The sequence below is a fragment of the Pteropus vampyrus genome, unplaced genomic scaffold (genome assembly GCF_000151845.1).
Source record: "Pteropus vampyrus isolate Shadow unplaced genomic scaffold, Pvam_2.0 Scaffold65, whole genome shotgun sequence".
NCBI lineage: Eukaryota > Metazoa > Chordata > Mammalia > Chiroptera > Pteropodidae > Pteropus > Pteropus vampyrus.
Genome location: NW_011888846.1, coordinates 2,648,300 through 2,672,704, shown reverse-complemented (window position 1 = coordinate 2,672,704; position 24,405 = coordinate 2,648,300). Strand labels below are relative to the sequence as shown.

Here is a 24,405-nt window from a genome sequence, read left to right as displayed (position 1 = left end):
GAGTTGTCTGGCATCCGGAGACTTCTTAAAGAAACATTCTTCTGCTTTGCCTACTTAAATTGAATTGTAAATATCAGTAGCCGGATCCCACAAGGAATGTAAATGTTTCTATATAAGTTTATAGGATAGCTATTTATGAAACATTTATATCGCATATGGGCTAGTTTTAGTGTGATATAAAATGTGAAATTTGAGCCAACATTGGGTAGAAACATTTGCCTTCCATGATTTAGGGACTGTATGATAGTCCATTTTGTTGGTCTTGGAGGCAGAAAAATTACTTTTTATTGAAACTTTTTGTCACCACATATGATTTTCTCTTTATGTCCCAGTTTTAAAAAAAGCATTTAAACTACTCTAATTTCTCTATATTTTCAGTATTCCATATTGTCTTGGTTCATTAAGTTTTAATCATTTCAGGATTTAGTGCAGCTATTTAAATTTGAATTTTTAAGCTTAAGTCAAGAAGTATGACCTCCTCCTTGATTTAAAGTTAGTAATGGTGAACTGAAAAGAGAATGTGTTTCTCCACTTACTTAAATATTTCTTCATTTTGGGGAATAAGCAGATGGGTAAAATGTGGCCTTTGAGCCATGACAGTTTGTGTGGCCCACCAGTGAGAACCAAGGACATTTGCACCTTGTGGTACTTTATTAGAAATGTTCCACCTTAAGTTTATTGAGTAAATTTCATTTTAATGACATTCCCAGGTGATTCATATGCAGATTAAAGTTTGAGACGCACATCTTAGTGGCAGTTTTCATTTGGGGTGTGTATTAGTCAGAGAAACAGAACCAGTAGGATACATGTAAATATATAGAAAGATTTATTATGAAGGCTTGGCCCAGATGGAGGCCGAGAAGCCCCACAATCTGCAAACTTGAGGCCTCGGGGGGGCGGCCAGTGGCGTAGTTCCAGTCTAACCCTCAAGACCGAAATCCGGAGAATCAGGGCTGATGGTAAATCCCAGTCTGAAGGCCCGAGAAAAGAGAGCGTTGGTATCCCAGGGCAGTTCAAACAAGAGAGCTCATTTGCCCTTCCTCCGCTTTTGTTTTATTCTGGTCCTCCGGTATTGGAGAGAGTGGTCTTCACTCATTCTGCTGATTCAAATGCTTATCTCTCTAGAAACACTCTCACAGACGTGCCCAAAAATAATGTACCAGCTGTCTAGGCTTCCCCTAGCCCCGTCAAGTTGACACACAAAGTTAACCATCAAAGAGTATGCATGAGAATCATGAAAAGAAAGAATCCAACAAACAAAAACAGCTCCTTGGACCCCATTATAGATCTATGAATCAGAATCTCAGGGGAAGGGTCCAGGATTGTTAAAAGTTTGGAAGAGCTTGCTGGACAATGTTGATTGGCATTGCCGGCTGGGAACCACTGCTACCAAGAACTCTGAGACTCAGCTGGAACTACCTTGCGATTTGTCACTTTGATACAGCGCCAGGGGCTTTTTCATTAAACTCTATGTAATTCTTGAATTCTTATTCTGTGGTTGATAATTCCAGTAACCTATGGGTAGGATGAGTTTATGTCCTAATTTGCTCAGGTTAGTCTCAGTTTTTTTTACCAGTATCCAGTGTAATTCTTTATAGTGTATTCCTGCGTTCTCACAAGTGTCCCAGTTTGTTTGATAAATTATGTGGTCACCTAACCTTGAGGTTATTGAATTAATTGTGACTGTTATAGTGACTGTATAGTATTTAAACAAAAATATCTTTATTTTACCCAGTGCCTATTCAGTGAAATATGATTATTTAGCTTTATTATATTTTATGGCATGTGTTTGAAATAATATGAGTTCTGAAGATAACTTTTTGTCTAAACTGAAAATAATTTTTAAAAGTAGTATGAGCTAATAAAAGAAGTTTTTATTGTATGATATACATGCAGTAAAGTGTTCAATTAATTAAAAATATACAGAAGAGGATAAAAAAGCAGAAATGACTCAAAGTTCCGTCATTATGGAATAAGTATATGTCAGAGATATTTCAATCCAATGAATAAGTAACATTTTATATAAATAGAATATTTTACATGCTGTTTAGTAACTGGGGTCTTCAGCTTGTCGTAGATATCATCCCATTGTCAAGTAACATGAGTGGCTACAAAGTATTGTATTTTATGTAAGTCACATAATTTATTTATTTTTCTGATAAATATTTAAGTTGTCTCTTTTTTTTCTGCTATAAAAAAAATGGGAATGAATATCTTTGCATAGTTGTCAGATGCCTAAAGGGGAATTACAGGATCAAAAGATGTTATTTTAGAATAATTATTTTGGTACATAGTACTTGATTGCAACATTTAACTTTATACTTTATAAACTTATTCTTTTGTGTTTTTGTTACTATGCCTGTTTAAATTTTGAAAATCTTATTTCTTCCTTACTACCTCTTTTTCAGGACAGTGTACCTTGTCATTTCTGCTTCTTCCTGATTTGCATCTTTTGTAATACGCACTGGTATGGTTCATTCTAGGAGTAAATAGAAATGAGGACCTTGCATAACTTACCAGGAAAAGCTAAGACCTAAGTCTTAGCTAGACCCGGTATTAGTTCTGCCATTGGCCAGTTCCGTCTTTACCCTAATGTAGAAATGTGATTTAAGTAGAGATTGATCTAAGTTCTTTTTCTATTTTTTTTCTCTCTTCTTGCTCCTTTTTTTCCTCTTCCCTTCTCCCCATTTGGCCTCTTCTCCCCTTTTCCTCATTTCTTTCTATTCCTCTTATTTTTTTGTTGATATTATTTACAAACCATAAGATTCACCATTTTAAGGTGTACAATTCAGTGGTTGTCAGTATTTTTACAATGTTTTGTAACCGCGTTAGGAAGATTTCCCGAGGTGTCCTAGAATCCTATTGCCTTGAGCCGGAAGAAAGAGGCCAACAACTCCAGAGCTAAATAAAGAGTTTATTAAGGGAAGCAGATCAGAAGCAGAGTCTTAGGCACCGATGGATCCCCATCCACTGCACCCAAAGGGGATAAGGGCTTCATATGTACGTAGCCTCCAGGAACACAGGTGGCTTGTAGCCAGGTGGCTGTGAAGAACTGTACATTCCAAGGCAGTAAACAGCTTACTTGACCTACTTTGTGAGAACATTCCTTTCAGGTGACATAGGCTCACCCCTCCCTGTGTGAACTGGTGGTCACTGAGAGCAACTTGCTTAAGATGGTGCTGATCACTCCAAGAACCAGAAACCATTGTGCCTAACAAATTATCATTGTTGTTTAATTATGAACATTTTTATCCCAGCTCTGGCAACTACTAATCTTTACTCATTCATGCACTGATGGACTTTTAAGTTGCTTGCACTTCTTGGCTGTTGTGAATAATGCTGCTGCTATGAACATAGATTACAAATATCTCTTTGAGAGTCTGCTTTCTGTTCTTTTGGATAGTGTGATTGCTAGATTGTGTGATAGTTCTATTTTTAATTTTTTGAGGAACCAATTACTGTTTTCCACAGTGGCTGCACCATTTTACAGTCCCACCAATGGTGCATAAGGGTTCCAGTTTCACCATATCCTTACCAACACTTGTTATTTATTTACTTTTTTTAAACAATAGTAGCCATCCTAATGGGCGTGGGGTGATACTTCTTTGTGGTTTTGATTTGCATTTCTCCAATGATTAGTGTTATTGAACACCTTTTCATATACCTGTTGGCTATTTGTATATCTTCTTTGGGGAAATGTCTTTTTTATGTTCTTCGGACATTTTTTAGTTGAGTTAATTGCTTGTTGTTGAGTCGTAGGAGCTTTTGAGTTGAGTTGTAGGGGTTATATTCTGGAAATTAACTCTTTATCAGATATATGATTTAAAAATATAATCTCCTGTTCTGTAGGTTGCTTTTTCACCTCATTGATTGTGTCCTTTGATACACAGGTGTTTTTAAGTTTGAAATGATCTCATTTGTCTATTTTTGTGTTTGTTGCCTGTGCTTTTGGTGTCCTATTCAGGAAATCAATGCCAAGCCCAATGTCATAAAGGTTTTCTCCTATTCTATTCTTCTTTTCTTCTAGGAGTTTTATAGTTTTGGCTCTTACATTTAGGTCAATAATCCATTTTGAGTTAATTTTTATATCGAGTCTAAGTTAAGGAAGGTTTCAACTCCAGTCTTTTGCTTGTGGCTATCCACATCAGTGCCAGGAGTACCGCTGTCCATGGTAGGCTGGAAAATGCCCATTTCCTCAAAAGGTCCTAAAATTTAGAACCTGCGAATGCTTCTTTATATGGCAAGAGAAGGGGGTAGAGGAGGCTCTTTGCAGATATAATTAAGTAGGGTATCTTGAAATGAAAGTATCTTGAATATCCACGTGGGTTCTGAATGCAGTCACATATATAATGTCATAAGTAGGAGGCAGAGGGAGATTTAACCACACACAGATAAGAAGATGATGTGAAGATGGAGCAGAGAGAGATTTGTAGATATTGATCCTGAGGACTGGTGTGCTATGGCCACAAGTCAAGCAGTGCTGGCAGAGACCAGAAGCTGAAGAGCAAGGACCAGATCTACTTAGAACTTCCAGAGGGAGTATGGCCTTGCTGTGACACTTTGATTTCATCTCAGCCCCTAGAACTGTAAGAATAAATTTCTGTCTTAAGTCTCCAAGTTTGTGGTGATTTATAGCCATGCGGTTATAGTAGCCATAAGACACTAATACACCATTTTAGCAATATCAAATCTATCAATCCATGAAAATGAGATGTCTTTCTATTTACTTAAGTCATCTTTAATTTTTTCAACAGCATTTTATAGTTTTCAGAATGTAAGTTTTACATTTTCTTTTTATGGATACCTGCAACCTTGCTAAACTTACTATTTAGCTCTAATAATTTTTAATGTGGGTTTTGTAGTGTTTTCTATGCACACAGTCATGCCACCTGCAAATAACAGTTATGTTAGTTGTGGAGTTTTTGTAGATGCCCTTTTTTCAGGTTGAAGAAGTTTCTACCTTTCTACTGATTTACAGGTTATTCTTATACTTGACTGCATTTTTTTTTGCTGCTTTGTTCATCTGGTAGCTAATTAATTAGGATAATAATAATACCAACCACTAACATACGTTTATCATGTGCCCAGCACTGTTTTACAAATATTAACTCAGTTAATCCACTGTAGTTCTATTCAATTGCAGTGTTGAGATATATACATAAATATCTGAACATGGAGAACAACATGCCTTCTGTAACAAATTTTGAAAGTCCCCTGGAAAAAATATGAAAAAAATTAATATCGTTGTTATTCTGTAATCTTGCTCCTTCATCCGGTATATGCATATATAAAATCATAAAACTGGCTAGTCCACATAGAGCTTTGTTAACTGAATAGGTAGAGAGTACATTTTTTCCCCCCATAAGATGAAAGCAAAACATGTTTGCTTTAGAAACTGCAGATAAGCAAAAGTTCAAGTGTTTGTGATTTTTCCATGGATACATTCCCAGAAATTGTTTTTAGGTCAAAGGGAATGCATATTTGGATAGGTGTTGCCAGATTGCCCTCTGGAAATATTGCATTGCCAGTAGCAATATGACAGTGCCTGTTACTTCAAACTTTTTTCAGTCATGGATGATATGATGTTTTTAGTAAACTATTTGGCATTTTGAGAGATGAAAAATTCCACTTGAAAAATGCTTTGTACAACGAGATATAACATAATTGCCAGCAGAAATAAAGTTATTGAATATTAATTAGTACTTTTTATAGCTTTTAAGGTCAAAAGAATGAGTTTGAGTGTCTTTGTTCATTACAGGATGATTAATCAAAAGAAATGAAAGATATTAGCTAATACTTCCTTTGACAGATTTTTAAACTTTTTTTTTTTTTTTTTTTTAAAAAGAACCGTGCTAAAAAATTAGCCTTGAAAAAGTTATAGGTTCTAAGAGGGCCAACAAAATATTTTTTCTGGATGTAATGTATTCAAGGCAAATTTGTGTTTTAGGAGAATTGCTAAAAATCAATGAGTAGTTTTGCCCAGGCATAATGGTACATTCCTTTTTAAATAATGAGACATGAGGCATAACTTGACTATTCTGAAAGGAAAGGAAGTCGATTATATGTTTTGCTTCTAATGAGAGATATTCTTCCTGGTTTTATCTTTATATGTTGCTAAGCCCTTGTGCAGGAATATAATCATAGATTGTAATAATGTTCTAATGGGGAAAATATTATATAGTGTACTTTGTGACAATTTTTTAAAGGTGTAGTAAGAAATTGGTAGGGATAAAATGTTTGAGGAAAGAGTTTATGTTTCTAAATCTTTGTTTTATCAAGAACATTCTGAAATTTAAATCATTTTAATAACTTTATCAAAAGTTAAAGTTTGGAAGTCTAGGCCCTTAGAATAAGAACTGGTCTTAGTGGTTTCATCTACTAGTTCAGATGAATAAGATGCTAAAACAGAAAACAGTCCTATGTTATAAATAGGAGTTAAGTAAATTATAGTGACTAACCGGTATAGGAGAGCAATAAGGTAAGGGGTACCATGCTTTAGAATGGAAGGAGGTATCTCACAGAAGTAGAATTTGAGTTTGGTCTTTGACGAGGAAACCGGGAGAGGGCTTTCAAGTCAGAGGGAAGGTATGTTAGTTTGCAAAGGAATGGAGTTTAAGACAGTATAGTGTTCTGTGTATGGTGTTTTGTTTGCTTTTAGAGAGGATTGTTGGGGGAAGCAGTACAGATGCATTTGTGATTTGTTTTCACACATAGGAAGACCAGGAGGAAGTCAAAAGAAAGAACTTGAAGCCTTTATTGCAGATGTGTCATTCATTGACTGGCTGTTTACCTGTGTGGGTGACTTATAGCCTGTCAGTGCTTAGATTTCCTCTTGCAAAACCAAGGAGAGCAAATGTAAAAGCACTGTTTACAAGTCTATAGCACTAGATTCATTAAGGTATTTTATCTTCTCATTGATGGTGCTGGCAACTCTTCTGCCCCAGATCCTAAGGTAGCTTTACAGTTCCTTGCTATATAATGCATCAACTAAGAATTATAATCTCCATAAAATCTTCTGACATTTCTACCAGAAATTATCTCTTGATTTTAAAATAAGATCATACGATGTTGTAAAAGTTTAATGGTAATAAGGCTAATTCTCTTATTGCACATATGGGCAACCCACACAGTTGATACAAGTGTGGTGATAAAAGAAAAATAAACCAGAGTTAACTCTGGTTGTGCAATTAAGTTCTTGAAATTATTTTGATTATAGAATAGAAATCTATTTGTAGCTTTAAAAAGGTTATAGACCAATTGCTATTGGTATTTCCATTTATTGCTTTTGTAGATTACCCACAATACGCCTTTACAATCTCAATCTTTTGTCCTCATGCTAAGTAATAGGGCTATTTCCTCTTCTACTAGTCCTTGTTCAAGAAATACAAGATAATTCTGGTTTCATAAAAATGTTGCCCCACACCTATATAGTCAATTAATCTGTGACAAAGGAGGCAAGAATATGCAGTGAAGTGAAGACAGTCTATTCAATAAATGGTGTTGGGGAAACTGGACAGATATATGCAAAAAAAAAAAAAGAAAGAAAGAAAAGAAACTAAATCACCTTCTTATACCATATTGCAAAAATAAACTTGAAATGGATTAAAGACTTAAGCGTAAGACCTGAAACCATAAAACTCCTAGAAGAAAACATAGGCAGCAAACTCTGACATTGTTCTTAGTAACATATATGTATACATATTACTACATATAATTTATATATATACATATATATGTGCTATATCTTCTTGGGGGAAGGGAAACAAAAGAAAAATAGGACTATATCAAACTAAAAAGGTTTTGCATAGCAAAGGAAACCATCAGCAAAATGAAAAGACAGCCCACTGAATGGGAGAAGATATTTGCCAGTGATACATCCAATAAGGGGTTAATACCCAAAGTTTATAAAGAACGCATCCAAATTAACACCAAAAAAAATTTTAAAAAGACAACAAATAATCCCATTAAAAAATGAATGGAGGGCCTGAATAGCCATATTTCCAAAGAGGACATACAGATGGCTAATAGACATAGGAAAAGGTGCTCAAAGTCATAAACCATCAGAGGAATGCAAATTAAAACCACAATGAGCTGTATCACCTCACACCTGTCAGAATGGCTGTCATCAGTAAATCAAAGAACAAGTGTTGGCAAGGATGTGGAGAAAAGGGAATTCCCTCTTGGCGGGATTGCCAATTGGTGCAGCCAGTATGGAAAACAGTATGGAGGTTCCTCAAAAAATTAAAACTGCCTGATGACCCAGCAACTCCACTTCTGGGTATTTATCTGAGAAAATTCAAAACACTAGTTCAAAAAGATATATGCAACCCTATGTTCATTGCAGCATTATTTACAATAGCCAAGATATGGAAGCAACCTGAGTGCCCATGAATAGACGATTGAATAAACAAGAAGTGGTACATACTCACAATGGAATATTCCTCAGCCGTAAAAAAGAATAAAATCTTACCATTTGTGACAACATGAATGAACCTAGAGGATATTATGCTAAGTGAAATAAGTCAGAGAAGGATGAATACCACATGATCTCACATATGAGGAATTTAAGGAACAAAATAAACAACAACAAAAGAACCAGAAGTAGACCCACAGATACAGAGAACAAACTGATGGTTGCCAGATAGGAAGGGGATTGGGGATTGGGATGAAAAAGGTGAAGGAATTAAGAAATACAAATTGGTAGTTAAAAATAGTCACGGAGATGTAAAGTACAGCATAGGGAATATAATCAATAATATTGTCATACTGTATAGTGCCAGGTGTGTACTGAGACTAATTGGGGTTATCTTTTAGTAAATTCATTAATGTCTAACCACTGTGCTGTATACCTGAAACTAATACAAAATAATATTGACTGTCAACTGTAATTGAAAAAATTTTAAAATTGATGAAATATGCTTATAAATTTTTAAATATAATATATACTCACATAAAAAGTGCGAACACTGTAGAAAGTCAAAGTAATAATTCTCCTCTTAAGTAGTCATGTTTTTTTTCCATACATGTGGGATCGTGTTTGGAATATCTTCTGCAATTTGTTTTTTCTAAACTTAGTAAACCTTAGACATCTTTTTGTTCAGTATATGTAAGTGTAATTCTTTTAAAAGTACCTGTGTACTATTTCTGTTACACAAATGCTCAGTAATTTATGTAACTCATCCCTTATTGCTGGGCATTTAGGTTGTTTCCAGGGTTTCAGAGTATTTATTCTAAACAGTGTTGCAGAGAACATCCTTGAAACAGTATCATTGCTTACTTGTGTTAGTGTACTTACTTGTAGGATACATTCTTAAAAGTGAAATTGCTGGATCAAAGAGTTTTTGCATTTAAAATTTAGATATTACTAAATTTATTTTTTAAAATGTCATACCAGTTTACACTCCCATCTATATTATTTCCCCATACTCTTGCCAATATGTCTTACCAGTCTTTTTTAAACTTGCCATTTGATGGATGAAAAACAGCATAGTACATAGCATAACTGTGTTCTCATAAATTATAAGTGAGGTAGAGACCTTTTTTCATTTATTTATTGACTGTGTATTTTTTCTTTTAAAGCTCTATTCATATCCTTGGTCCATTTTTGTTGCCTATCTGGTGGCTATTATTTTTATTTTATCTTTTTTAAAGAGCCCTTTTTATAATAAGGAAATTAATCTTTTGACTATCATGTACTATGAATATCTTTAAACTAGTTATTTGCCTTTTGACTTAGCTTATGATATGCTTTGCCACATTTAGTTTTTATGTAGTCAAATATTCTTTTATTGCTTTTAGATTTCTTGTTATGCTTAGAAACAATCCAAGATTATGAAAAAGGAAAACAGATCATTTTTTTCCTTTTACAGTTTTTTAGATTAAATATTCGCTCCATCTGAAATTCATATTGAATAATAAGTGAGTTAGGGATCTAATCTTAATAGTTTTCTAAAATGGCTAGCCAGTTGTTTCAGCATTATCTATTAAGTCTCCTTTTCTGTATGAATATTTGTATATTGACTTGGTTTTTAGTTCAGATTCCATTTCTCTACAGTCATGCAGACAATGTGATTAGTTGAGAATTTTGGGAGGTTTTTGAGGTCAGTGGAGCAATAAAGGGTAATAGATGGATTATTGCTGCTTTACCTCTCTTTTGCTTTGAAGATGGATAAATATTGATTCTTTCAAGGAATACTTTTAAACCCGACCATCCTATGGACAGAAAAGTGACTTTCACGTGACTTTTAGATTACTTATATCTCTGGAGGACAAGGTGAGGCTGGGATGATGGTCTTCTAGGCATAGTCAATGAGAGTATTTTAAAAAATGATCAGGATTTTAAAATGAACTTGAGTTTGAACTTCTAGACAATAAAAACCTGTTAGTCAGTGCCTACGCATTAGCTAATTCTGTACTTGCTTCAAGGAGACAAAGAACATGTTTGTTAAAAGAACTGAAACTTGAAAAATGGTTATTAGTCACTGCTTAGTACTCCTTAGTCATCTTTAGAAATTTCGTCAACTCTAAGTAGGCCATGGTTTTTATTTTTTAGTTTTTTATGATGCATGTTGCATGACTAGAGGCTAGAAGACCTCTAGTTTCAGTTCAGGCCTCAGTTACTTACTGAAGAGTTGCAGAAACAGGGTGACAGTGAATTCCCAGTGAGAAAGTTGAAGACAGATAGTGTAAATCGCTTTTCTAGGACGTTTTATGTTAAAGGGGAAAGAATAGCATGGTTGAGTTACGAGGTTCATTGTAAAGTCCTGTTTGTTTTACAGCATTTCAAAATATTGATTATTTGTAATTTTAACATTAACATTTGTACCATATTTTTATTATGTAACTTAAAGAAAATCTCTTTAAAAACCTTCATCCTAAGCAATAAATTTTTTAAAAAATTATTTATTATTATTATTTATGCCTACAGCACCTGGTCTTCCTAGCTGGTCTCCCATTCAAGTACTACCCAGGCCCGACTCTGCTTAGCTTCCAAGATCAGACATCGGGCTTGTTTAGGGTGGCATGGCCGTAGACCATGGACTGTGGCTCCACTGGGGTGTGAACCCAGGACCTTCAGACGTGCTAATGGAACCACGTCCACAATAAATTTTTTGAAATCATAGGTTTAATGTTTAATTACATACGTTTCTAAAACGTTAAGTAAATATGTAATACTTGATAAATAAATGTTGATAAAACTACAGATTTAATGCTGAGTACCGCTAACAACATCCATGTCATAATTTCAGAAACAAATTTTAGAGAATGGGTTGGCTCCGAATGTAAATGTGGACAGTATAAATTGCTCAATGTGTTGCGAATGATTTGAACAGTTTCTTAAGGTAGGAAGGATCAAGACAATAGTTTAAAGGGTCGACCTTGAAAAGGAGATGGGCTACCCTTTCCTCTGACACAGCAACAGTGGAAAAGAGGGTTAAAGATAGTGAACATTAAGCAAGAAGACATTTAAGAAGTTGGTACTCAAAGCCATCAACTGAAGTTTACTTGGTAGGGCTGGAACTTTAAGAAGAAGGTGGAAAATATTTAGAATTATGTTTGTGAGGAATGTTACAGAAATTCATCAGGAGGCAACAGCAAAGATTTCATTTTTTACCACAGGCCTGGTTAACACCGCCTGACAGCATCAGTTTACATTGGGCCCATTTTCTTAATTATTTCTCTGCAGTGCATGGCAGTTAGAAATCAGAGAAAGCAGATAGCAGGCAGTGTCCGTGGTTGGGACGTGGCATGATGGGCCCAGAAAGTTGGTGGGGGTGACGAGGAAAGGATAGAAGTAATAGCAGGGTTAGTAACTCTAGGCTGGATAAGAAAACTGGTAAAGCGAAAGAACAGTTTCTATCAGAAGAGAAACTATTTCCCTGTTACTCTTTAGAGCAACGACACCTTTCCTGCACGTTCCCCCAGCAACGTCTCCTGTCTCATTGTCCAGAATTAGATTTCAAATTATGCTAGCAATCTTCCTGTTGCCTCTCTATTCTTTCCTACCCTATTTGTGCCCCGGGAGGCTGACCTTATGGACTGTATCAACAGGTTCCCGTGCCCTGTGGGTTCTAGAAGGGTTTGGTCAGGGGGCGGGGGCACTGGCAGGAGATACAAGGGTGGATCTCCCGAGAGTAAGGTGAGTGTGCTTATCACTTGGGTTCCCCCTGTGCTGGGTCACCATCACTCTTGTCTAATGGTTCTCTCCAAGGAGTTCTCTTTGGGCTTCCTTAACCATTTCCCTCCCTTGTTTTTTCAGGCTTTGCTGATGTTTGTGATTAGCCCTAGAATTCCATGCCATCCTTTGTTGCTTTTCTTAAACTCCGCCCACATCTTCTTTATAAGAAGGTCCTCTTTAAACTCTTCTCCGTGAACTAGGTTGAGCGGGTCATCTTCATGCTGCCCATACTCTTATTAATGTTAATGTCCATTCTTAAGTCAGTCTCTGACAAGGAGAAGCAACCACGAGTGTTCACCATAGTTATGTTGGATTATAAAAAATAATGTATACATGTCAGTTTTATTTGTCTGCCAGATTTACAGTAAATTCAGTCATCTAGAATAGGAGGTGGCAAACACAGCCACATTCATTCCTTTGTATTTATAGTGCCCTTAGGCCATATTGGACTGCAAAGCCTAAAATACTTAGCGTTTGGCCCATTACAGAGAAAGTAGCTAAGCCCCGATTTTGAACTATGCTGTTCATTATGGTGGTCCCTAGAACTGTACTAGTTAATATGGTCCAATTGAGCACTTGAAATGTGGCCGGTCTGAACTGAGATAGCACTGTAATTGTGAAATGCCTATCACATTTCAGAGACTCATTTTCACCTGTTTCTTTTTACCTTTTAGTATGACTCCTAGAAAATTTTAAATGACGTGTGGTTCACATTATATTTCTATTAAACAGCACTGCTCTAGAAAGTAACTGGTAACTTAGAAAGTAAGCAGATAAAAACTGTCCTTAGGCAAAAGCCTATTAAATACGGTGTTAAGAAGCAAAGAGAGCTTGGCACCTAGAAGCATTTGACCCAAGTTCAAGTCCCAGAAAACCCAAGTCCTTACCAAGTCCTCATGCTGTTTCCTCTGCCTGAAATAATCTTAACAGTAATCGCTCACCGTGAGTTCTCTTTATCATTTGAGATTCAGCTCAAATACTAAGTTCCTCTGCAAAAGCTCCCTTTACTCCAAAGACCCTCCTGCTCCCACAGCCCTTTTGTGTACTATAATTATCTGTTTGCGTATTTCTCCTGAGACCCTAAAGACAGGGTTTGGAATATATACCTAGCACCCTGCATATATTGGGTCCTCAGTGGTTTTTATTTAATGAATGAATATAAAATTGAGTAAATAAATGAGTTACCAATTTAACGAGCTGGGGTATTCGTCTTATCCTTCTGAGTAAATAACATTGGTTGTAGGCTTGGTATAGTAGTAAAGCTTAGAATGGTTACGGGAAGCAGATTTGGTGAGAAGCCACAAGGAGGCGGCCCCCGTGGACAGGCACAGCTCCCTGGGGCTGCTTACTGTGAGCCCGCTCCCTCTCTTTTCCCTTTTCCTAAAGGTGTCACTGTAATGGCACAGGGATATAAATGATCACTTTTATTTGACATAAAGATTATGTATGATATAGTACCTAATCTTTTTTTTATGTGGGAAAGCTTGTAATTTTTGAAAGATCTTCATCAAAACTGGTTAAAATAAGATTTTTGAGACTTCAAGGAGTAACATTTAAATATTTCAGTTAAATGTAGTAGACTTTACAAGTGCTGGGTCGTGTTCATAAAGATAAATGTTACAAGCCCGATTTCTTGGAGATCAGAGGGTTAGGGGAAAGAAATCTAGAGTAGCTGTCCTTAAGGATTTGTCTTTGGGTCTACTAAGTAGATATTATCAGTTAATGATCAATTATCAGTTAATGATATTAATGGTTTCAGTTAGTGAAATAGTAGACCTTGGCAGACATTTCAGAATTTGCATGACCCTCAGTCCTGGCTTATCACTGTTTCAGGGTCAGTGATGTAGAGATTTAGAAGCCTTGAGTTGAGTTATGTGGTTGATTGTCGGGACATAGTTCTTTAAATCTTAATGTTTTTAGGATATTATTCTTTTGATGAAGAATAAAGATGAGATTTTTTTTTTTAATTTTTAGGTAGCAAGAAAGTAGATTTTCTTTTGAATAGTGTATGAAGTAAATTTTAAGGTGAAAGAAATGAGCGTTTTAATATATTTTTCTTCCATTTACATTTCCACTCATCATGGTCAGTTATTTATAGGTAGGTGATTCCTTGTGGAAGTTATGCACAAACAGAATGTTTTAGTGTCTCTTTTCCCATTCTCCCCCATGGTTAATTATTGAAGGGAAAAAGCTTTGTATTCATTTATTTATGAAATGAATAGCTTATTTATGAAACCATGGTCATCAGAGACATCAAAGGTAGTAGAGAACTAAATAAAAAAAAGTATTCTTATAATTTATAAAAAAATCATTTCTTTTATGAATATTCGTCTTACCCTCATATTTCTTAATCAGTTACCAATTTGTGAGTATATTCAAAATTTATCCTCTCCTATTTGTTCTCATTGCCATTGTTTTGGTTTACAACATCATCATTTCTTGTCTGGATTTATTGCATTTCTCTTTTGTGGGGTCCTTCTCATCCTCTCTTGCCAGATCAGTTACTCTCCTGCTTAAAATTCTTAGTTTCCTCAAAGCCCTTGTATGATATACACAGGCTCCTCGTGATATGACCTCTTGCCTCCTTCCCAGTCATAAACTCCACTGCTATCAATAATTGAAGATATAATTCCACTATCTGCTGGCTTCTGTTGTTGGTGTTAAGTCAGGTACCCAGCATAATTTCAGTTCTTTTGCAGGTGATTTTTTTTTTTTTAAATAAACCTATATGTTACACACAGTTTCATTATGATATAGTTAAGTATAGATTTTTATTTACCCTCTTGGGATTCTTTGGCTTTATTTGAGGATTGGCATCTTTTAATAATTCTGAAAAGTTCTCAGCCATTTATCATTTCAAATTTTGTCTTTCCTTATAGCTCTTTGATTTGATGCATTTTGGACCTTCTCATTCTCCATGCCTTTTTTCCCAATTGAAGTATTATGAAAAGATACAGTCTAAATGTCCAATAGAAGATTGAATAAATAATATTTCAGCCATAAAAACAGAATAATAGGCCAATAAAATGACGTAGAAGAATATGTAATGACATGGAATGATGTTAAGTGAAAAAAGCATATTAAGTGAAAAAAGCATATTATAAAACAGTATGCATAATGAGTCCATTATAATATGTATATTTGCCAAAGTAAAGGGACAAATGACATTTACCAAAATATCTTTGAACATCATAGGATAATGGGTGATTTTTGTTAGGCTTTTTTGGGAATAGGGAGTTTGGGTTTTAAATTTTCTATAATGAAGATTACTTTTAGAATAAGTAATTTTAGAGGGGTTTATTAAATTTATATTAGCTCAAATATGCCCTCAGAGTTCATTCTGGCAAAGTAAATATTTCTGGGAAATAACTTATATCTTATAAATTTGAGTGCCCATCGCTCTTATTTTTAGGCAAAATATACAATAGCAATTATTAATACTGAAATAAAAATACTCAAGTAAATTATTACTGAGAACAGTTGAGAAAATATAAATGCTCATTAAAAAGTATACTACTAAAATGATAGATTACATCATCACAGTGTTTTGCAAAGACAGAGACAGCAGACTCGTCGCAGGCTTCCGTTTCCCATTTCAGCACTCGTGCTGTTCACGCATTTTTCTGTGCAGAGGTCTGTCCACACGTGATGTGTGATATTTATTGGTTCCCATAGTGTAATAGGTAAGTTGACCTTTCACTTGAAAAGGTAAAATAAGGACATTTACTATCAGATTATAAATTCCTTTTTCTGGAAAAAATGCTATAGTGTTTGAAAATATGCTTTGAAAAATACGTGAAAATGAAAGATACCATTTCAAGATGTGCGTTAAACTTAGAAGAAGTTCAATTAAGACTATCTCAAAGACCAATCTAACCTTAACAAGGAGTTGCAATAACTAAAGACTTTTAGCAAGCAAAATGGGCAAGGTAAGCAACTGTTACAGGACACCAAGTTTAATAGGGTGGACACTAACTTTTGCGTTAGCATGTAATTTTTAATTATATTGAAAATGTTGCTTAAGCTATAAATATTTTGCCAAAGGAAAACTTTTAAAAATTTTATTAAATACATCAAAAGCTAAAAATGTAAGTTATTATGCAAGATATTATGTGTGAAGACAAATTTATTTAAGAATAAAGGCAAATTGCATTCAAAATTAACTGTACCCATATTTTATTAAAAGGGAAGACATTAATTAAATCAGCTGCTTGCTTAAATTACAATAGCACCACGATTCGGTATGAAAATAAGAAATTGTCTAAAAATCCATAAAAATAATAAATCGCAATAAATAATGCACATGGGAGTCATACAGAGCAGCAAATTCTCATAAACATATTTTAATACCTTTAAAAAGCAATTTTTTTAAGTCATGAAAAAGATTCTCATTAGTTAATGATTAACTTATACCTCAATTAGTCAACTTTATGTGTGTCCGATTATAGTCATCCTCCTGGTTGGGAAAGATATTTCATTGTGGTTTTGATTTGCATTTCCCCAATGACCAGTGATATTGAGCATTTTTTCATGTGATATTGGCCATTTGTATATCTTTCTTGGAAAAATGTCTGTTTGGATACTTTGCCTGTATTTAAATTGGATTTTTTTATTTATTTTATTTTTTTTACTGAGTCGTAAGAGTTCTTTATATACTCTCAATACAAGTTGCTGATCAGATTTGCAAATTTTTTTTCCCATTCTCTTTACTTTCTTAATCGTGTCCTATCTTTTGCAGCAGAAAAGTATTTTTTTTTATTTTTGATGAAGTCCAGTTTATCTAATTTTTACATGTTGCTTATGCATTTTAGTGGTCACAGTTGCAGAATCCATCTAGAGAATCTAATTTCTCATGCTGTCAGAGTTAGATCTTATAGCATCATATGGCTAATATAGTTGTAATTACTGTGTGTTCATATAGTAGTTTTGTTTTTTCTACTTAGGATTTTTATGTATAAATTTCCTTCTGTTTATATTGCCCATGCTTCATTTTTAAGAGCTCTGTTGTGTTTAGTGGTTGCACCGTAGTTTAAGTAGTCATTTTTAGCTTGTTTGTTTTTCAACTTTATGAGTTAGTGCTGGTAGGTAGCTGTAGCCATCAACTTAAAAGTTACATTTTTTCCCCTCTTAGGTCGGGTTGACATAAAACAATTGATGGCAAAGAAGAGACAGTTGACAGTAGAGGCAGAGGTAAGTAACTCCTTCTAGAAACAAAAAATGTAGAGTTTTAGGATAAGAGTTTTATGTAGTAAAATTTTTAATGCCAAATTGCTTAAATAATTATTTACTTTTCTTATTAGTTGACATTGTCCTGCTGTGGAACAGGAAAATAAGGTGTGCCGCGTGTCATCCTACATAAGAACCAGGTTACCCTTTTCTCTTCTATCCTACCTCACTGTTGTTTTCTGCCTTTGACCAGCAAAACCTGGTTTTAGTGAGCCATGATCCAGTTGAACATCCATATGAGTGTGTGTGATAGTGCTTTGTGAAAGTATCTGTCAAGGTTCATGGTAAATAATAGGCCTCCAGTAAATGCGGAGTCTGCATCTAGAAGTAGATTCCCTGTAAGGGATGTAGAAGAAAGATCGACTGAGAAATAATGACATGGAGCCATTTCGAGCTGGATAAACAGTTCTACAAGTCAGAATTCACCGGTGCCCTCAGGAAATTCTGGAGGACAAAGAGCGGTTTTTTTAAAAATTATAATCTAATACTGTGTGTGCCTAAATGGAAGTTGACTTCAGATCCAAGGCAGTCTCCCTTTTTCGTAATAAGTTTACTTCCAAAATTTATTGACCAGCATTAATGTATAAATATCCAATAATGCAGATGAAAAAGCCCTGTTTTTATTTAGTTATTTATGTGTGCATGCATGCACATATGCATTTATACAGAATAACAGATTTTCATATTGTCGTAATCATATTTGAATGGGGTCCCTGGACCTAATTCTAACTTGGGGACATGGGTTCTCCCAACACTCACAAGCAATTCCAGGAAACTCTAGAATGCTGGCAAAGGTGTCCAAGAATTCAGCTCAATTCTGATACTACTTACCTGGAGATAAAGTCATATTCCACAGGTAAGGGCCCAGTCTCACAAGACTGCCCTCCTCATTAGATGCCAGAAGCAAGCCCAGTTTACCTGTGCTTCTGACCATCTGGCTACAGGTTGGAGGTTCGAGCGACCCCATCCAACTCAGAATGCCAATTCCAAGTTCATTTAATCTGTCATCTGTACTGACTCACTGGCGATAAATCAGAGGTTCCCACAAACCCCTTCTTTGGTCTGATTAATTTGCCAGAATGCCTTACAGAACTTAGGAAAACCTGTTTTCACACTAGGTTACTGATTTATTACAAAGGATAAGAATCAACAGCCAGATGAAATACATAGGGTGAGGTCCCAAACAAAGGAGGCTCTGTCCTTAGGAAGCTTGAGGCCTGCCAGGTAGAAACACTCTGGTTCCCCAACAAGGAAGACCAACTCTGACCTCCTAGGTTTCTAAGGAGGTGGGGGTCAGGTCGGGCTGGGACAGAAAGTTCCAAACCTCTAATCACATGATTGGTTTTCCTGGCAACCAGCCCCCACTTTTGAGTGGAGTCTAAAAGTCACCTAATTAACAGAACAAAAAGACACCTTTATCACTCCACATATAGGAAGTTCCAAGGGTTTTGGTAGCTGTGAGTTCAGGAACCATGGATGACGGCCAAATATCTTATAATTCACATCATAATATTTCATAAAACAGTATATGCAAGATTTTTACATTCACTTCAGTATTCATGTCTTTGTAATTATCAGAGCTAGTTTTTTAGTTTATCTTCCAGTCCTGGGGCTTATCATTTTTACTTTCATCTCATTTGTTGGAGATGACAGCATTTTTTGAGTCCAAGGATGATGCTGTTGCTAGAAATTTTAGTAAAAATACCTATCTATTTAACATTAAGGATTCCTCCCCAGTTAATTCTATAGATAGTTTAGTGATTTCTGTAATGTAGCCATTTATCATATTGCTTTATACACTAATATTCAAAAGGTGTATTTACTATGCTTGAAACTCTGAGTCTAGATTCCTAGTTAATAGTGTAACTCAGCAGGAAGAGAATTTGTATGTGCCCCGCTCCCCACACACAGAACCAAACACTGAACACAGTTTTACAGTGGAGAAATTAGAGTCACTTTATTTGTATTACGCTAATAAGCAAGGAGAACGGGAAGCTGTATCACTTAAAGCCTGACCTCCCTGACGGCTTACCATCAGAGGGTTGTAGGGAGTCAGGGGGAATAGGCATGTGGAAGTGCTGGTGGGAACGTTTAAATTGGATGATGTTGGAACTTGGCTATTACGGTAAGGGACTTCAGCACTGGATCTTCCTGGACAGCGGACCCTTGACTTCTGAAAGTGTCCCCTTGTTCAGGTTCCAGTCATGTCCCAGTCCTTTGGTTCTTCCAGGAGGGGTGAGACTTTGGTTCCTGGTGCAGCTGGAAGACACAGGTGGCACATGTACAGTGCTGTCTCTATAGAATAATTCAAGGGTTGTATTAATATCACTGATCTGCTGTGACAGGGCAGAATGTTTTAAGCTGGTCATGTGATTTATGTGCTGTTTCAATAGTTTGTTACATTTTACTTACTTTTTTTGATTCCCTTAGGGATCAAAATATAAATAAGCCTTTAAAACTACAATGATCGAGATCATTTCTGGTGAATGTCATTTCTAATTAATGATTTATTGCTCCGTTGTGTTTAAAGACTTGATTATTAGGTAACTTCCACTTATCTATGAGGTAATTTATAACTTGGCCAAGAAAAGAAAAATATTTAATAGACAGGTACATGTGCTATTTTTAAGGGCCTATTCTTACAGATTTAATGATTAAAATAAAGAAATTTGGGTTTTATGGCTTATTATATTGTTTCCAACCCTTGTTCCTCCCTAGACAGGCCAGACACCTGATTTTATTATCCATTCCTTTTCAAATTCCCCTTCTATTCCTCGTTTGCTCCGTCTCCCCTTCCTAGCAAGAACACAAAGCCCTTGTGCTCATTCGTGCAGGAAAGTCTCAAACAGGTGAAAGGACAGGCCATCCCTGTCATCACTTCTATTTATTTTTAAAATCCAGAGTGGGAGGGGAACTTTTTAAATGTAGAATCAGAAACTCAGAGAGGAAAAGAGAGTGTGGAGTGGGAAGTAAAGGTCGGGGGAAAGAGAGGAGAAAGGGAATGGAGGGAATGTTTCACAGATCTAAGTGGAAACTTTGTTTTTAAAGAGAATCTTCTACTTACCTGCGTTATACGTTAGTCAGTGAATAGAAATTATATTATTCAGTTTGCTCAGGAAGATTCGAAGGGGAGAGAAGGGAATGAAGTAAGGAAGGGAAAAGGAGCAGAGGGAAAGGTGGACGTTGGTTAAGCTGGCATCGTTTCTTACTCTGTATTGTGCAGGTGACGTGAAGGTGGCAGAGTCGTGGCGGTCTCGGACAACAGGAGGGCATGTCCGGAACAGAGCTTAAGAGCTAGGAATCTTGCACTGTATTTTGAAAATGATGTTTGATTGGCATCTGTGCCCCCGTAGAGGCGTGACAGGAAGAAAAATAGAGTTGGAAAATTGGGGCTAGATTGTTATGGATTTTTTCTCTGCCTTCATGCCTTGTTCACGAAGCTCTTTCTATTTGAAGTTTTCTTAACTTCTTACCTTCACCAATCACAATACTGTATATCTTTCAAATTCTAGCGCAAACGCTGCTTGCTGCTTCTACAGTTTTTTAAACACCCCCCCTTGAAGTGATGCCTTCCATACTTCACACTTCTGAGTTCTTAGTTTATTTATACCCTTTGTACATACTCTGTATTTATTACACAGTGCTTTGTTCTGAATGAATCACAAATTTTTTTGGTGAACTGATAGATGATTTGATTTAGGAATGTTTTAATTGGCATTTTTATATCTAATGAGAGTGAACATCTTGCAGTGTGTATTAATTGGAATGTTTTGGATATATATTAGGAATGCTTAGTATTTGACAACCTTCACACCTGTCCTTAATTTGAGCTCTTCTATTTCTGTATCTAAATTTTGATATCAAAGTTGAGGATAATTTATAGAGTTTGAGAGACAATGAGACCAGAAAGGAAGTGAGTGTAATGTTTTAGTGTTTTAGATGGAGTAAACAAGGGCAGGGAAGAAGAGGGAGCTACATTTAGAAGTCCTGTTTTAGGCTAGGCTCTGCACTAGGTGGCTTACATATATAATCTTATTTACTTAAATTATCCCATTTACAAGAATGATCTCTAACTGGTTACATTTTGTTGTTTTGCTTTATTGGTTCCTGTTTACTAATGTGAAATGACTATGTAGGTGACAGGTATGTGAATATTGTTTGGAGCCATGAAATTTCCTTGTTCTTTTCTCTTGTGGCTTTTTAGAAATTCTTTTTAAAACAAATGAAAATCAGGAATCCTTCATCATTTGTAATTTGATGTCATGCACCAACCCACCCGCCGCTCACCTTCATTAGACGGTCTGCCCCTAATCATCAAAGTGAAAACATCGGATTAGCCTTTTCTAAGGTCCCCTTCAGCTCTAACCGTCTGTCATAATTTTGTAGCCATTGTGGACTTTTGCTCCTAATTTACTATTTCCTGTTGTAAAAGGAAATGATAGTCTATGATCCTATTGAGTAACTCTTCAGCGCCACAGAATTAGTTGTCATATAAGATACAGTATGCCTAGTTACTTTCGAATTTTAGATAACAAAATTTTTTAGTCATCATGCAATATTCAAGACATCCTTAGACTAAAAAAATTTTGTTTATTGAATTCAAATTTAACTGGCTGTCCTATATATTTTTTACTAAATCTAGCAACCTACACAGAACTATGTGAAATTTTAGATAAACAGAACTCGTAGTAAGGAAAGCTGTGAGAAATGAGAGATTATGACATCAGTGAGTTTAACTTAGTGGGTTGAACTGATTGAATCTCTTAAAGTCACTTATCGATCTAAATGCTTTCTTGAAAAGTTTTAAGTACTTAATTAAAATAAAACAAACAAACTAGTGCTAGTGGGATCACGCAACATTGTGTAACCCTGAGCCATGACCTTGTGAAATCCTTAGAAATGTGTTGTAATAAGACTTAAAAGACCTTGGAGCAGTTCAAGGGAGATTCAAATGATTAAATCCCAACCAACTTAATAGAGAAATTAGCTTTGTTTTTAACATTGTGTTAGTTCAGTTTTTTCTTTTGGTTGTAAATAGCAGAAACCTACTCTAGTTTATTTAAACATAAAAGGAAATATATTTGAAAGATATTAATTTTCTCATAGAATCCTGGGAGGGGTAGAATATTCAAGCTTTGGAAAGGGGAAGGATTTTAGTAGCAAGAGTTCAGATATTTCTGAATTTTTTAGTTAACGAGGTCTCTAAGCTCAGTGTTTCAGATTTATGAGAGAATTGAGTTTCAGTGAGGAGGGCAGAACTGTATAGTGCAGCCCTGGCCTGGACATTGGATGACTGTTGCCTTTGAGGACAGTTTCCAGAGAAAAGTAAATATGTTGAGAAAAGAGTTTCTTTACTTTCAATATTTGTGCAGTTATTAACATACACAATTTTATAGAGGAAATGTTAGGTATATGTGAAAATTTAATGGACGAAAAATTACTTTCTATTTCTACTTAAAAATACATATTTGTTGCAACATATTTTGTTTGCTTCTTATATGGCACTCATGCATTGTTTTTCACATCAGTACCTTATGTCCAACCATTAAATGAACAAATTGTAATGAGTAAGGTGCAGATGGCATGTCTGCAGATGAGTACTTCTCTTTGTGGTTTGTCACTCATTCACGTAACCTCTTCTAAAAAAGTTTGTTTGACAATGCCAATCTACCTGATGTATTGACACACTGCTGGAGAGATAAGTCTAAGTATTTTTTAGCCCAGAATTTCTTTTATTATTTAAGTTGAGGTTAGGTTGTGCTGTAATAGTAACACAAGATAAACACAAATAATTGTGGCTTAAACAAGGTAGAAGTGTGTCTCCCTCTCACGTAAATCATCTAGAGGTGAGAAGCCCGGAGCCGGTGTGGTGACTTCGTGGTCCTCGGGGACCCTGGTCCCTTTTATTTCCCTGACTCACCATCCGTAGGCTGCGATTCCCACTTCTTGTCCAAATGGCTTCCGCCATTTCATGAATTTGAGGAGCAGAACTGATGTAGAAAAAGAAGGCAAGGAACAGGTACCAGCTATCTTTTTAGGAGGTTTCCTGGAGGTTTTGTCAAACCAATTCCGCTTGATTCTCATTGGCAAGAACTCAGTCACATGGTCACACCTAGGTGTAAGGGGAGACTGGGAAATTTATTTATTCTGGGCAATCATGTGCCCAGGTAAAAACCAGGGATTCTAATACTAGGGAAGGGGCTAAGAGAGGGGGCTCAACCTCGACAACCAATAGTCTCTACTACAACTGTTCATTTTACTTTTCTGCTTCTCATCTGCTCAAATCTTATCTTCTTTTTGCTACGTAATTGTGATATTTCCCTTTCTGCTTTTTTCATTTTACCTAAATATGTATATCTTTCATATCTAGTCTACTTCGATGAACCTTGGTAAAGTCAGTTTATTGTTCTTTATGATTTTTTCACTTATGAAATGTCGAGAGGAGCCTGCTGTGTTGCCTTCTTAGGATTGCTCTGTAATTTAGTTCCCATGAACACCTACTTGGTTCCTTTGTCAGGGGCGACGTTAGGTGCTAGGATTCTGAAGAAGTTGTGTCATTGAAAGCTGTACAATAATGTCAATGTAGGTTGGAATTTGTGATAAGAAATTACATTATTTTAGAGCTCTGTTGACCTCACAGGTGATAGTTACTCTCTATTTTACAGTTAATGAGAATCTAAAACATCAAAACTAGTCAAATGGTAATATTCTGCATGTCCTTGATTGACGGAAACTTTTGTTTTCTAATATTTTAGTATCTTTGAAAATAAAAAAGCACTGTGCTTTATTTGGCAGCTTTTTTTTTTCTTTCTTAGTGCCAAACAAAAATTAATGGCATCTTAGATTGAATAAACTAAATTCTTTTAAAAAATACGCCCAAGGTTTAAGATTTTATTTTAATGTGCTGCCATATAGGATTACTTTAAGAACAGGAGGAATATATTTTCTTATCTAAAGTAGTTATTTATCTGATTATAGAAGTAGTACAGGCTCACTGCAGA

At 35.6% G+C, this 24,405-nt stretch overlaps 1 protein-coding gene and 1 pseudogene across 1 annotated transcript in view; one reads left to right on the top strand and one right to left on the bottom strand.

Moving 5' to 3' along the window:
* SOAT1 (sterol O-acyltransferase 1) overlaps positions 1–24,405 on the top strand; it is a 57,328-nt gene that overhangs the window by 12,517 nt on the left and 20,406 nt on the right. The window contains exon 3 of the mRNA XM_011361225.2: positions 17,310–17,368. Coding sequence (XP_011359527.1) covers positions 17,310–17,368 — 59 coding nt within the window. The remainder of the gene's footprint in view (positions 1–17,309; positions 17,369–24,405) is intronic.
* On the bottom strand, positions 10,919–11,034 carry LOC111740574 (annotated as a pseudogene).